The sequence below is a fragment of the Sceloporus occidentalis genome, unplaced genomic scaffold, assembly GCF_023333645.1.
Source record: "Sceloporus occidentalis isolate IW3139 unplaced genomic scaffold, rSceOcc1.0.p SCAF_9, whole genome shotgun sequence".
Lineage (NCBI taxonomy): Eukaryota > Metazoa > Chordata > Lepidosauria > Squamata > Phrynosomatidae > Sceloporus > Sceloporus occidentalis.
Genome location: NW_028316989.1, coordinates 6,922,416 through 6,936,292, shown reverse-complemented (window position 1 = coordinate 6,936,292; position 13,877 = coordinate 6,922,416). Strand labels below are relative to the sequence as shown.

The window sequence follows — 13,877 nt, the reverse complement described above, 5'->3', positions numbered from 1 at the left end:
GTTCTTTGGACATAGGAGCAACATTTGAGGGAAAACTAATAAAAATGACCATCTTGCTACTTACTGAATTAGTGGAACTGAAGAAATGTAAAACACATCTGTTGAAATGCTTCAAAACTCCTCCCCATGTCCTTTCCCAAAAGTAGAACCACACCCTATACACCCACTTTCTTAAAGGGTTCTTCCTTCAGTGAAGCTTTAATTTGTTTGATTTTAAAAAGAAACACAGAACCCAAGACTCTTAGGCATCACTTACAAAAAACTACCTTGCCTGGAATATATTTGGATTTAAAAGGGAAATCTCTCCCCAAACATCCTGTGCTCCTTTGCTTTTGATTTCTTTTTAACTGGAGAGGTGGATTGGAAGGTGTAACACTGACTAAAAAACCAATTTGGTTGGTTCTTTGTTCCAGAATTGAGAACTCCCAGGCTTACAACTAGAGTATCATGTATGAGAGCCAAGATTCCTGATCTGCGCACTGGGGAATGCATAAACGCCAATACCTCTGAACATGTGCAGAGTCTCTTTTCAGCCACACTAAGCAATTTTGGACAGGACAGGATTTGCGGTTTAGGGAGGGGTATCTGGAGTTCTCAGCCAGAGAGATGTAGTGCCTCAAAAGGTAAAGGTAAAGGTAGTCCCTTGACCTGAATGTCTAGACATAACCGACTGTAGGGGGTGATGCTCAGCATTGTCTGAGGATTGCTGTGGTGGCCATGTGGCCAGCATGACTGCACCAAATGTGGTTACCTTCCCACCGAAGTGGTACCTATCTATCTACAGTCGGCCCTTCTTATACACGGATTTTTTTATACACGGATTCAAGCATACACGGTTTGAAAATGTTCCAAAAAAGTATAAATTTACCTTGATGTTCCATTTTTTATTAGGGACACCATTTTGCTATGTCATTATACTTAATGGGACTTGAGCATACACGGATTTTGTTATACACGGGGGATCTTGGAACCAAACCCCAGCGTATAACAAGGATCCACTGTACTTGTATTTGCATGCTTTGAAACTGCTAGGTTGACAGAAGCTGGGACTAGTGACAGGAGCTCACCCCATCATGCAGCAGTCAGGCCTCAAACTGCCAACCTTCCAATCTTCTGATCAACAGAACTGGCATCTTAACCACTAAGTCACCACATCACTGGACTAGAAATCCCAGGATCCCATAGGATGCAGCCATGGCAATTAATGCTATAATCATAGTGCTATAAAGAGCTGAGTGATTCCCAAACTCTGGCCTTCCGGGTGTGTTGGACTTTGGCTCCCAGAATCCCATACCATTGGCCAAGATAGCTGAGGCCTCTGAGAAATGAAGTCCAAAACACCTGGCGGGCCATAGTTTGGGTATGCTACAGTTGTGTAGTGTGAAAGGTGCCACAGTGATAAGATCAGTCTTCTCCAGCTACCTTAACTCTCCCCTTCTCCTCTGTTTTCAGAGGGGAATTAATTAACTATCAGTTAATTATCAATTGGGCATGCATGCCTCCAACATCATCGCCAGTCTTCACCCTCCCTGCTCATGGAATTGCAAACTGTATCCAGGAGATGGCAGCAATAGACAGCTTTCAATGGGGTGATCAAGCTGAAGCCAGAGTACAGTACTTCAAATGGTACATTTTTCAGTTTTCAAAGAGATGCCTATATTATATTTGTCTGTTTTAGTATAATAAGAAGGGAGTGGATGAGTAAAGAGGAGTCTTGTGGTACCCTAAAGACTTGTCGTTGTGTGTCTTCAAGTCGTTTCCGACTTATGGTGATCCTAAGGCAACCCTATCATGGGATTTTCTTAACAAGAATTGTTCAGAGGAGGCTTGCCATTGCCTTCCCCTGAGGCTGAGAGTGTGTGACTTGCCCAAGATCCAAGCTGGCGAATTGAACTCTGGTTTCTGGAGCTATAGTCCAACACTCAAACCACGGTGTCACACTGGTTCTCTACCTTCAAGACTAGCCAGTTTATTTTAGTATGAGCGTTCATGGATTACATTCCACTTTCCCAGTGTGTTGGTGAAGTACATAGTTTTCAAGCTTCCAGTGTATATATACAGTTACATAATTGTAGGATCAGAGTAAAATGGGAAACAGAAAAGGATAATTGCAACACTGTTCGTGAACCTTCAAATGGCTGGTTTACTTCAACACTCACAAGGCTTTTAGGCAATTTATTTATTTACTTATTTATATACATTAAAATGCAGGATGGTCTCTGCAGTGGGATTTCATATAGGAAGAAACAGAAGCACAATTAGCAATATTTACATCCTTATTTAAAATATCTTTTTATAAGGTTCTCAAACACAGCAGAGGACGATTCCTTGTAATTGTTGGAAGAAGAGGATTTCAGCAAGTACTCTTTGTTCCAGCACCATGCCGCCAGAGTGGAAAGTAAGCTGGAACTACTACAATTCTCTCTTCTTCATTACTATTACAAAAGATCCCCCACCCTCCCCTTCAATTGCAACTGTTTCCTGAAAGCACTAAAAATCTGTAATGTTCCTTGCATGCAAAGGTGATTCTATGATATAACTTTCCATACGGATTAGTAGACACACTCCCACTAGTGCATATACTAGTACAACTCGGGGGGTTCTACAGCAGATTTCACACCCTGGAAAAGTTAATTTTACACCACAGTTGCAAGACGTTCCCAAACAGTCCAACCCTGGGATATGTTGGATAGAGGATTCTGAGAGCTGTAGTGCAATAAGTCTTCTTTGAAATTTCCCCTCTGTTCAGTCAAGCATGAGAGGTAGATTTTTCCACCAAGGCAGTCTACCAGGGTCTGTCTAACCAGCTCCTAACTGATAGACCCACCACAGTCTTCCTCAGTGACTTCCATGTCCATGGGTTCCCCATCCTTGTTCTAATGGTGAGGAGCTATCCAAAACAAAACAGAAACCTGAAGATTAGCGCTTGCCAATAATTGTTCAGCTTGAACGAAAGACACAAGGGGATAATTTATACCTGTTGAAATTCTGCCAGTCAAGCTGGTTGGTGTTAAAGATAGAAGAGTTCTCCAGAAAGGAAAAGGAATGAAAGAGTAATAGAAGAAATCAAAGACTGTGTGAGTCTGGAAAATCAGTATGTAAAGGAATCTTGTAGCACAGGGGTAGGCGATCTTTTTGAGCCAGGGGCCGGGTTGCTGTCCCTCAGACAACTGGGGGGCCGAAGCCAAAAAATAAATAATTAAATAATTTTTAAAAATTAAATATATAAATAAACCAGGACAAATGTAGGACAAAATTTTCAAATGGAAGACACTTTTTTTAAAAAAATGGAGGACACGCGAAAAATTTGCTGATTTTTTAAAAAATGTTAATATAAATGCATGTTTCTGAGGCTTCTATAGACAATTGCCCCCCAAAGGCCCTGGCGGCAATCGGCAGCATGACCGGGCTGGGGCCGGTCCCAAGGCCTCGCCGGGCCGCAGGTTGCCTAGCCCTGTTGTAGCACCTTTGAGATTAATTTAAAGGGAGAAGTTGGTGAACTCAAGTCTATGAAAGGTGCTACATGATCCCTTTGAGTAACATGAAAGTGTCCCTTCCAAATCCACCCCTAGCAGTGATGGACTGGAAGTCTTGGAAACCTCCTTGTGCATTTGTGACATCTGCCATAGCAGACACAGGGAGTGGCAAAAACGGCCAGATTTTGGTTGAGGTTTTTGTGTTTATTAGGAAAACTTACATAATTGTTACTAAACAAAACATTTTTTAAAAAAATCCCAAACCCCCTCCCCATAATAAGCTGGATTGGAGGATCCTGCAGCCCTCCAGGTGTTTTTAGACTATATCTGACTGTTAGTTGTGCCAACTGGGGCTGATAGGAACTGCAGATCAACAACATCAGGAAGATCGTAGGCTCCTCCATCCCATTCCTCCAGGTTTCCCCCTTGCAGAGGTACACCCACCATCAGGTTTGCTTTAAAGTGACCATTTGTTCTTCGCAATGCTTCTTTCCTGGAGGAAAATTAAATATATTTCAAAATACCTGAGTCAGCTTTTAAAAAAGATGCACATCCATACATACCAAGTTGGCATTCATACTAGTGGTTTACTTCGGGACTACTGACAAAAGATTTGTAGTTCCATGTCAAACCAGTCCTGACAGTAGCACTGAGCATTTCCAAACAAAGGAAACAAGAGTTAGAGGAAGAGCATCACTTCGAAGATCTGCACAGTGTTTTGCGCTGAGTTAGCCTTACAGAAACTATAAATTAGTGTCAATGATTCCACCAGGCTGTACTTCTCAAATAATAATAATAATAACAACAATAAAAAAATCTTTCGATTGTCTGTGTGAGATCCACAACCTTCACTGTCATTTTGAAACAAACTGGTTCAGTAAAAGAAGTTACTTTTCTTCATGAGTATCCAAGGGATTCAGACTGCTGGAGACTTGGGGAGGAAGCCAGAAGCCAGGATTCAGTACAAAGAGAAGCAGCAAAGCTATCACTGCAGTCCTGAAACAATAGAGAGACAAAATATGTTTGAAAAGGAAACTAGCAGTCTATTTTTGAGCGTGAGTTCAAAGCCAGAAGGACTTAATCCAACACAGCAATTTAGTCTGTCATTGATAAATCAACGCAGGCTTAAGTTTCATTAAAGCAACAAACAGACAAGGCAGAAATCAATAAGCAAGTGTGTGAACTGATTGCATAACCGATCTTCTAGGTGGAGTCCCCATATGGGGGCAATGAACTAAGGGATTTGTTTCTTCTCTTCCTACCAAAATCCAGGATTTCAAGCCAAGAAAAGCAAAAGCAATCTAAGAGGCACAGGTTTGATTTCAGAAAATGATGGCCGAACACTGGTGTACCTGTGCAAAAGAGAGAGGAAGAGGATGTGAGTGGCTCTAAATCAGAGACAGACCATTTCAGGTCTGTAGCTGTTGGATCTTCTTGCAGACCACGTCTTATGTCCAGCCAAAGTTCAGTGGCAGCTGGAAGTGGGAAAGCCCCACGTCTGGTTTCAGAAAACTGCCCTTCTGTGGTAAAACAAGGCAAGTAAGGATGCATACATCACATTTTAGAGGAAAAACTCTGTTTCCTTCAGGGTTCTGGGAATGTGAATCTTCTGTAACACAAGCACTTAAATGCAGTCAATTTGGCTGGCACAGTGCTGGAGTTCAGTGAGGACAAGGGCACCAAGGGGGCACAAAAACAGCAGGAGAGGAAACATTTGGCACTAAGGCCATGTGCTGCCAGCCTCAGCTCTGAGCATGCAGTGGACATGGACACCTTGAATGGGGTTTGAAACAAGATCAGCTGCTAAGAAACATGTGTATGACAAGAGAAATTCCAAATGGAAGGGGAAAAATCAACTTCAATGAATCAGCAACTGAGCCTCTCTAGTCTGCAAGGGCAGCCCCTTAAAAACTAGCTTCTCTTTCATGCTCCCCAGTTATAGCACTATGATTCCATTTTAACTGCCATGGCTGCATCCTATGGAATCCTATGGAATCTGGATTTGGAGTCTGCTGAGGCACTACAACTCTCTGCCTGAGAATTTTAAATGCCTGTCGCTGAACTTCAAATCCCAGGATTTCAAAGGCACAACTGTGGCGGTTAAGGTTGAACTGCACCGCTATACTAGTGTGATGTGATTATCAAGTTCAGCCTTTCCACTTGTATGGCAGAATTCCACCAGCCAAGATCCAGGCCCCCATGGTTTAAATCAAAGGAAGTGGCACAAGTAATAGAGGGATTCTTCTCCAGCTCCAAATAAGGTAGTAAAATATTTTAGAGAACAGTAAACACTGAAATCCAGCGCAATGGATTTGAGTGTTGGACAACAACTCAAGATCAGGGTTTGGTTCCTTCCTCAGACACGGAAACTCACTCGGTGACCTTGGTTGAGTCACACGCTCTCAGCCCCAGGAAACCCCATGATAGGGTCACCTTAGGGAAACGACTTGAAGGCACACAACAACAGCAAAGCACTAGAGGTACCAAGAGAGCATGATCACTGCCATCCCAGCTCCAAATATGGAAGCTGGATCCTTAGAGCGTAAGCAAGATTACTGGGATAAACACCAGAGATAAAATTCTCTGTGTAAGCTTGTTGACAGAAAGACTTTCTGATGTTTTTCTCTGTACTTATGATGTCGCCTCTGATGTCTTACAGGAAATGGGGAGAGACTCTTTTGTTCATTCCAACATACAGGAACCATAGCATTGGATTAAGAACTTGGGCAGTGGCACTCACATCCATCAAACTCCAGTGTAGAAACAATACATTCTCTGCCCTGTTTCTTTCAAGTCAGACTGAGGAGTTATTCAGATGGTCAAAATAATCCCAGAATCCAGGTTGAATCTTTGTTGTTCACATGCATTTTAAATGCATTCAATTAACTGGATCGACTAGAGGTCTTACTGTATAGGCGTATTATATATACAGTATATGAACGAAGGCAGGTCACCCCTCTTGTATCTCGGTCTTAAGCTACAAAGAAATTCAGAGGTCATCAGAAGCACTCTGGCCCAGAAACAAGTCAGGAATTAGTTCAACTGATGAAACCCAAATGTAATATGAGTATAATACATAATACATTTGATAGCCAACAGCTGCTTTCTGCAGTTTTCATAATCTTCAAAGGGAGCCCCGCATATAGGAAATTACAGTAGCCTAACCCAGAGGTTTCCAAAGCACAGGTAACAGAGGCCAGACTTATCAAGCTCTTTGCATCTTTAAGCTAAACATTCAGTTTCACAAATTTACTCACCGTTTTCTCTCTGCTTCCTTCTCCACTCACATTTCATGTCTTTCTTTCAAGTCTCTGGTTGGAAATCTTGAAAGCCAACAACAAAATAAATCAGTTTAAGTGAGCAACCAGGCATCTTTGGGACTTTTTACAAGTTATTTTTCATCATCCAGAACTGGGTCTTGTTGAATGGACTGTGCTTTTAAAGCAAGTAGTATTAATTTTGGTCAGAATGGATAGGCCTACAAAGCAAATGTTCAAAGCATCATTATATTCTCTCTCGGCGTCTGTTTAATCCCACATCTTTCCTCTGTACCATGTAAAAACCCTTTTTAAATAATGTCATTCAAATTAGTTGAAGCAGACCCTTAAGATCAGATTTTGTTCAGTTGGAGAGGCCCATATCGTGTGTGGGGATTGATCCACATCAAGGGGTGTCGCCTAAGGAAGCGGAGGGGCTTCTGGAGGGATTTTTGTAGGTTAGATTAGGTTGGGTGGGTGAGAAAGGCTGCATATGCAGGTCAGAAATAATGCAGTTTGATACCACTTTAACTGCTGTGCTCAATGCTATGGAATCCTGGGATTTGTGTGGGCAGGCCTTTGCAAATCGATAAGGTCTGAGAATGTTGTGCTATTTTAAATTTTAAGGCCACTCTCCAAGAAACTCTCTGAGACAGGTTTGCCACCCGTGCCAGCTAGAGTATAGCAGATGATGCAGGACTAGTTGGACCAAGAGTCAGACTTGGAACAAGGAACCATCCTCTGTATTTGTGAATATGAACTCCCAGGAAACGTTAAGCTAGTGATAAACATGTTCCTTATGTACAGTAGATCCAAAGTTTAATTTTTGTCCTCTCTTTTAAAAGGATCAGGTAGCAGGTGATAGAAAAGAAGTCCTCTTAAATCCACAGAGAGCCATAATTAGTCATAGCAGATGATATTGATACATATTGGCTGATAATCTGACAGTATGTCTTAGTCAATGGTGTATAGTGGTCAGTTCTGAAATGCAGGCAATTGGCATCAGAGGCATGCTTGCCAGTAGGGTGCAAAATATGAAGTTATGTGCATAGATCCACATTAACATACCAACTCGAGTCATTTTCATCTCCACTAGAGGTAGATCTTTTATAAAGCTATTGTGTCTCAGTTCCCCATTTGAGACCAAAGGAAGAGGAGGAGGAGGAGGAGGAGGAGGATAATTTATTTCTTACTCGCCTTTTTCCAAGGCTTGAGGTGTGGCACAACATAGATTAAACACATAAAACCATTCTAATACATTAAATTAACACATAAACCTAGGACTCAGTAATGTGCAATAATATATTATTTGTGGCAGATTCTATTTTTTCCACTGTGCTACTGTAAGAAATTCAGCCAAATTCAGAGGGAATGGGAAAGCCTGATTATGTGATAAATGACACTATCATTTTGCTTACCAGAGAGTAAGGCCATGTACTCTTCCTCCTAATGGTATTCTGTCTTGTATTGGCTTCCCAACATTACAACAACAAAAAAGAGCACTTCCCTTGTTAACAACTAGAATATGACAACAGTATCCAAATGCAATCATGTGGGAAAGCTGTCATGGGTTGCATCCGCACTGCAGAAATAATCCAGGTTGACACCACTTTAACTACCATGGCTCAATGTTATAGAATCCTGGGATTTGTAGTTCCTTCTCCCACCAGAGCTCTCTGGCAGAGAAGGCTAAATGTCCCACAAAGGTACAGTTCCTAGAATTCCACAATATTGAGCCATGGCAGTTAAAGTGATGTCTACCTGGATTATTTCTGTAGTGTAGAGGCAACCAGAGAAAGATAACATTAATTTTGGTCTCCGTGAGAAAAAGAAACCATGTCCGCACATCACAGACTCCCACAATGTCTAAAAATAGTGTCTCAGCATTAAATGTGCCAAGTGATGCAGAAAACTCAATAAATGCTATTAGCAAATCTGTAAGACCCAGGTAAGGGGAAAAGTCAGCAGCTAGTTCCTGGTGCTGACTCTGCTCCACGAAACAAGAAAGGAGGTGCAAGATATTAGAACATTTCCTTGCCAGGGGGGAAGAATCAAACTTAGAAAGAAAAGAACAAGGGAAAGGATGCTTCTATAGTTCTTTCCAAATGTCAGCATTCTCCATAACCCAGTCTCGTTTCCAAAGTAGAAATTCAGCATTTTCTTGTGTTGTAGATCCCTGCCTCAGTCCACAGGGAGAGGCAGGTAAGAAATTAATATTATTACTATTGTTGTTGTGCTTTTTAGTTCCTGAGTTTTGTATACAGTCCTGAACACATGCAGTTTGCTGAGGCTGGAAAAGTTACTTTTTAATACTACAGTGCCAAAAATTCCCCAGCTTTGTAAAAGATGCACTCCTGATCATAGTTTGGAGAGGTTCCTTATTCAGATTCCAAATCCTGCAATCTCCCAACCAATCCCCCAGTCTGTCCTTTGGCAGTTTGGCAGTTATTGCTGTTCTTTCAGGTCTTTCGCCTTCTCTGTGTCACCTGTGATCATGGGTGCATTGATAAATAAAATGCTGTAGAGCTAGAGGAGGAGGAAATCAAACAGTTGTGCAAAGAGTTTAACAATGTCTTTTTTAATGTGTCATTCCAGTGTTCAGGAGTTCACAGTATAAAAACAGTCATTGCAATCGCCCCTACGATTAAATATGCTTTTGGGGAGATTGCTTTTTAAGGATGCTCACCAATAAGACAGAGAGGAGATGCATATTCATAAAATGAGCTGAAAGCTGCATGCTCTAGAATTAATTTAAACAGAAATGTTCCTAGAAAACAAGTCCTGACAGGAATGACTGAAAGAGCTCCCTAGCCTAGCTTGGAGAAAGGAGTAGAAGGAGGCTGTTAGCAATCTTCAAATATCTGAAGAGCTGTCATTCAAAAAAATATCCATGACATTGGCCATGTTGGAAGTGAGATTCTAACAGTTGTAGTCCAAATAATAATAATAATAATAATAATAATAATAATATAAAGCTCAGAGAGTCGAACACAGTGCGGAGTGAAAAAATGAAAATGAAAAATGAATCCTGACTCGATATCTGAAGCAGTAATGATGCCCAGAGTCTGGTTTTCGACAACCTTTCCCCCTCCAAACCATATACAAATGTCATTGTTATAAAGAGAAATCCATCATCTCAGTCCTGAGACCCTCAACTTTGGGGAGGCTGTTTTCGGAAGCCTTCAATCAGGACAAGCTAGACTTTGGGGAAGATAGGCTCCTTGCTGGATGCCTTCAAATAATTTCCAATGTATGGCAACCCTATCATCGGCTTTTCTTGGCAAGATTTGGGTTTGGGTTTTGGGGGGGGGGGGGCACTGCCTTCCTTTAAGGCTGGAAGGATATCACTTGGTCAAGGGTTTCCATGCCTCAAGAGTTTGTCACACAAAGGAGATTGGGAGTTTATCCCCTGAATATCCCGGGGAAATTGTGTAATTATGCAACATGATTTCACACAATGTCGCACAAAACCTGCCATTAAAGTGGTCACAAAGATGCATTCATGAGCATCTTTTTACTTTCAGGATTTCAGCAAGAATGCATTTCCGATATCACTTTATGCAATTGCTTGTGAAAATCATTTGCGCAATTACTTGCCATTCTTTCTTTATTTGCAGGATGCTTAAATAAATGCGCTTTAATCTCTCTTTAATGCCAAAATTAGCCCAGTGTGACAAACTTCTCAGTCTCAGAAGATGGCAATGGCAAACCCCTTCTGAAAAAACCTGTCAAGAAAACCCCTTAATAGGTTTGCCTTAGGGTCACCATAAGTCAGAAACAAGTTGAAGGCATAGAACAACAACAACAACAACAACAACAACAAACCTGGAAAGATACCACTTGCTCAAGGGTTTCCATAGCTGAGTGGAAATTCGAACTCTGGTCTCCTGGAGACCTAGCCCATCGCTTAAACCACTACACTTCCTACAGTTCAGTTTTCTTGGGGAAGAGAAGAAACAAAGCAAGAAATAAAATTTCCTCTTTGGTGAAAGCTAAAAGTCTTCCCAAAAAGGAGGTGTGATGGAGCATCATGAAGGGGAAAAATAAACAGGGCTTGTAGCTCTTTGTAGATCAGTTGCTGTTGATTGAGATTGCGCCAGGCAAGCAGCCTTATTCAGAGCTGAGAAACATCACTTTTTTTGATACAACATCTAGAATCCTCCCGCCTGTATAGCAAGTGGCCATATTAAGTTAAAAATTCTTTATTTATCTACCCCAGTACTGTCTACTTCAACCTCTCAACTTTCCGGTTGCATTTGTCCTATCACCTTCTTCTTGATCCTTTTAAGTTGAGCTGTCAGGACCTGGGATCCTCTTCATGCAAAATCGAGGCTCTGTCACTGACTTATGTCCCGCATAACCCTGATGCAGCAGTGCTTATTTATGTATTTGTTGCCTGCTTGTCCTCCAGTGTGTTCACGGAGGTGTACATGGCTCTTTCCTCTCCATATCCACAACAACTTTGTAAGGTAGGACAGGCTGAAAGAGTATTCCTGGCCCCACCTAGTGAGTTTCATGGTTGAGGAGACTATCCCATGTCCAACACTGTCTAACCATTACTCCTCAGTAGCCTCCTGGCCATCACTCTGAACAATGTGGCTGCAATCCTAGAGTTGACACACTCAACTTGGGCGCAACTTGGGAGTAAGCTTCAGTGAACACAACGGCAATTTACCTCCAAGGAAACCTGTCCCAGCATTGTGCAAGGCCTTCACACCCCATGCTTGAATCCATTCCTTTCCAGATCCCTCCCATATCATCTTGCTGCCAAGAAATGTAGACATTGCATGTACACATCAGTGCTACTCAAATGTGGTGGACCCTGAATGGGTGCCAGTCCCTGAGCTACTGTCTGCCAGTCCCTGGCACATTTCCGTGAAAGAAAGAATCAGTTGTACCTAATGGGTACAAATTTAGTGCCAGGCTCTTGGCACACCAGGCCCCCACATTATTATAGACCGGGAAGCATTGAGGTACATAATACTTAGTTGTCCCTACCTCCCATTCCCATAAACCCACTAACTTCTCATGACACCTACTCTTCCAGCTGCGGGCACAAAGTGACCTGTGTTCCTTGGAGCTGGGCTTCCCTTAGGGGCCGCTGACCACCGCTGTGTCCATTGCTGGAGAAGTACAAGAGTTTTGCTTCTCCAGTCCTACTGCTGGAGCCACTGCTGGTGCTGTTGGTGCCATTGTCGTCCTCTTCTTCCTCCTCTTCCTCCTCTTTGGACCTCACGGCCGTAGGAGCACCTTCCTTCTCCAAGAAGACCTGGGGACTAAAGGCACAGGGTTGTCCATGGAGGTCCTTGGAGATGGCACGGAGGCGACAATCCATGCTCTGAGGGCAACACAGCAGCTTCTTGAAGGCACATCGGAAGTCGGGGCTGCGACAGTAAATGATGGGGTTGAAAGCCGAGTTGACATAACCCAACCAGTTGAAAAAGCGGAAGAGCTGGTCGGGGACCAGGGACCTGGCAAAGACGTTGATGATGTTGGCCACAAAGAAGGGGAGCCAACAGAGGGTGAAGATGCCCATGATGATGCCCAAGGTCTTGAGGGCCTTGTGCTCCTTGATGGCCAGCAAGACCCGGGAGGGCCTCCTCCGCCGACCGCCCTTGGCGCTCTCTTGGAGGAACCGGCCCTTGTCCTTCTCGATGGCGCGGAGCTGCCGTGTGGCCACGGCGAAAACCCGGGCATAGACGAAGACCATGACCAAAAGTGGGACGTAGAAGGAGATGATGGAGGAGAGGATGGCGTAGGGCATGTTGGTGACAAAGTCGCAGCACTGGGGGTCTCGGTAGCAGCGCAGGGCCTCCTCGTCGGCCCCGTCGCGCCACCAGTGGTTCATGATGGGCAGGAAGGAGATGAAGGCGGCCACGGCCCAGACCAGGCAGACCGCCCCCCGGGCCCGGCCCTTGGTCACCAGCCGCTCGTAGCGCAAGGGGGCCGTGATGGCCAGGTAGCGGTCCACGGCGATGGCGCAGAGGGTCTCAATGCTGGCTGTGACGCAGAGGACGTCCAGGGAGGTCCAGAGCTCGCAGCCCAGGGTGCCGTAGGGCCAGCGGCCGCTCAGCACCAAGGTGGCCCCCGGGGGCACCACTAGCAAGCCCATGATCAGGTCGGCGCAGGCCAAGGAGGTGACAAAGATGTTGGTCAGGCTCTGCAGGCGGGGGGTCTTGGCGATGGCCACAATGACCAGCAGGTTGCCCCCGACGGTCCCCAGCACCGCCAGGCTCAAGGCCGCCCCCAGCGCCCCCTGCCGGCCCAGGGACCCCAGTGCCGCCCAGGAGCAGTTGGACGAGGGCCCCGCCGTCCAGGTCCCGTTATTGGGGGGCCACGCGGGGGCCATCGGGGGCAGATCGCCTCCTTCTGGCCTCTACCTCTAGTCCCAAGTGCTGGCTGCTTTCCTCGACGGACGAGGCACTGCCCTGCCTTGCGGACTCTTCGAGGACTCTGCTGCTGATGATGATGATGCTGCTTTAGCCAGGCGCCCCATGCTCCGCGGAACAAGACTCCAGGCGCCTCGACGGGGAAGGAAGGCAGCCAGGACTCCGAGAAAGAGAGAGAGAGAGAGAGAGCCAGAGAGAGCCATCCCCTCCCTTCCTTCGGGGGGCATCGCTTGGAGGAGGAGCCCTTCCAGGAGCCAGGGAGGGAGGGAGGGGTGGGCATGGTGCCCGCCTCTAGGGCCCTCCGACGGAGAGAGAGGGAAGGCCCCCGGGATGAGGATGCCCTCCAAGCCCTCTTCCTCTTCTTCTTTCTCTTCTTCTCCTCCTCCTCTTTTTCTTCCTAATCCTCATCTTCTTCCTCTTCTTCTATCGCTACTTCCTCCTCCTCTTCTTTTTCCTCTTCTTCTTTCTCTTCCTCCTTCTCCTCCTCTTCTTCTTCTTCCCTCCTCTTTTTCTTTTTCCTCTTTTTCTTCCTCTTCTTCCTCTCCTCCTCCTCTTCTTCTTCTTCCTCCTCTTTTTCTTCCTAATCCTCTTCTTCTTCTTTTTCCTCTTCTTTCTCTTTCTCTGCTTCTTTCTCTTCCTCCTCCTCCTCTTCTTCCTCTTCTTTCTCCTCTTTCTCTTCTTCCTCCTCCTCCTCTTCTTCCTCCTCCTCCTCTTCTTCCTCTTTTTCTTCTTCCTCTTCTTTCGCCTCCTTTTCT

The 13,877-nt window shown here is 44.6% G+C and overlaps 1 protein-coding gene across 3 annotated transcripts; it reads right to left on the bottom strand.

The window, feature by feature from the left end:
- Nucleotides 1–1,959: 1,959 nt before the first annotated feature.
- Nucleotides 1,960–13,249, bottom strand: ADRB3 (adrenoceptor beta 3). Of its 3 annotated transcripts, XR_016282283.1 has the most exons (4): nt 11,773–13,249; nt 6,734–6,799; nt 4,040–4,472; nt 1,960–2,890 (listed from the first exon to the last, which is right to left on the bottom strand). XR_016282283.1 is itself a non-coding variant. In XM_089537485.1 (3 exons), exons 1-2 carry the CDS (start codon nt 13,080–13,082, stop codon nt 6,760–6,762), a joined length of 1,350 nt encoding a protein of 449 aa, XP_089393611.1. In that variant the 5' UTR covers nt 13,083–13,249; the 3' UTR covers nt 1,960–4,472; nt 6,734–6,759. The 3 variants fall into 3 exon arrangements, 2 of the variants coding, with proteins under 2 accessions (XP_089393611.1, XP_089393612.1); XM_089537485.1 differs by having other exon boundaries at nt 1,960–4,472; XM_089537486.1 differs by lacking the exons at nt 1,960–2,890; nt 4,040–4,472; nt 6,734–6,799 and having other exon boundaries at nt 6,808–13,249.
- Nucleotides 13,250–13,877: the final 628 nt, after the last annotated feature.

Coding starts and splice junctions, on each gene's coding strand:
- ADRB3 (XM_089537485.1), bottom strand. CDS start 13,082: ATGGCCCCCGCGTGGCCCCCCAATAACGGGACCTGGACGGCGGGGCCC. Junction 6,800..11,772: donor TTGTGCCCGCAGCTGGAAGA/GTAGGTGTCATG, acceptor TTGGCTTTCAAG/ATTTCCAACCAGAGACTTGA.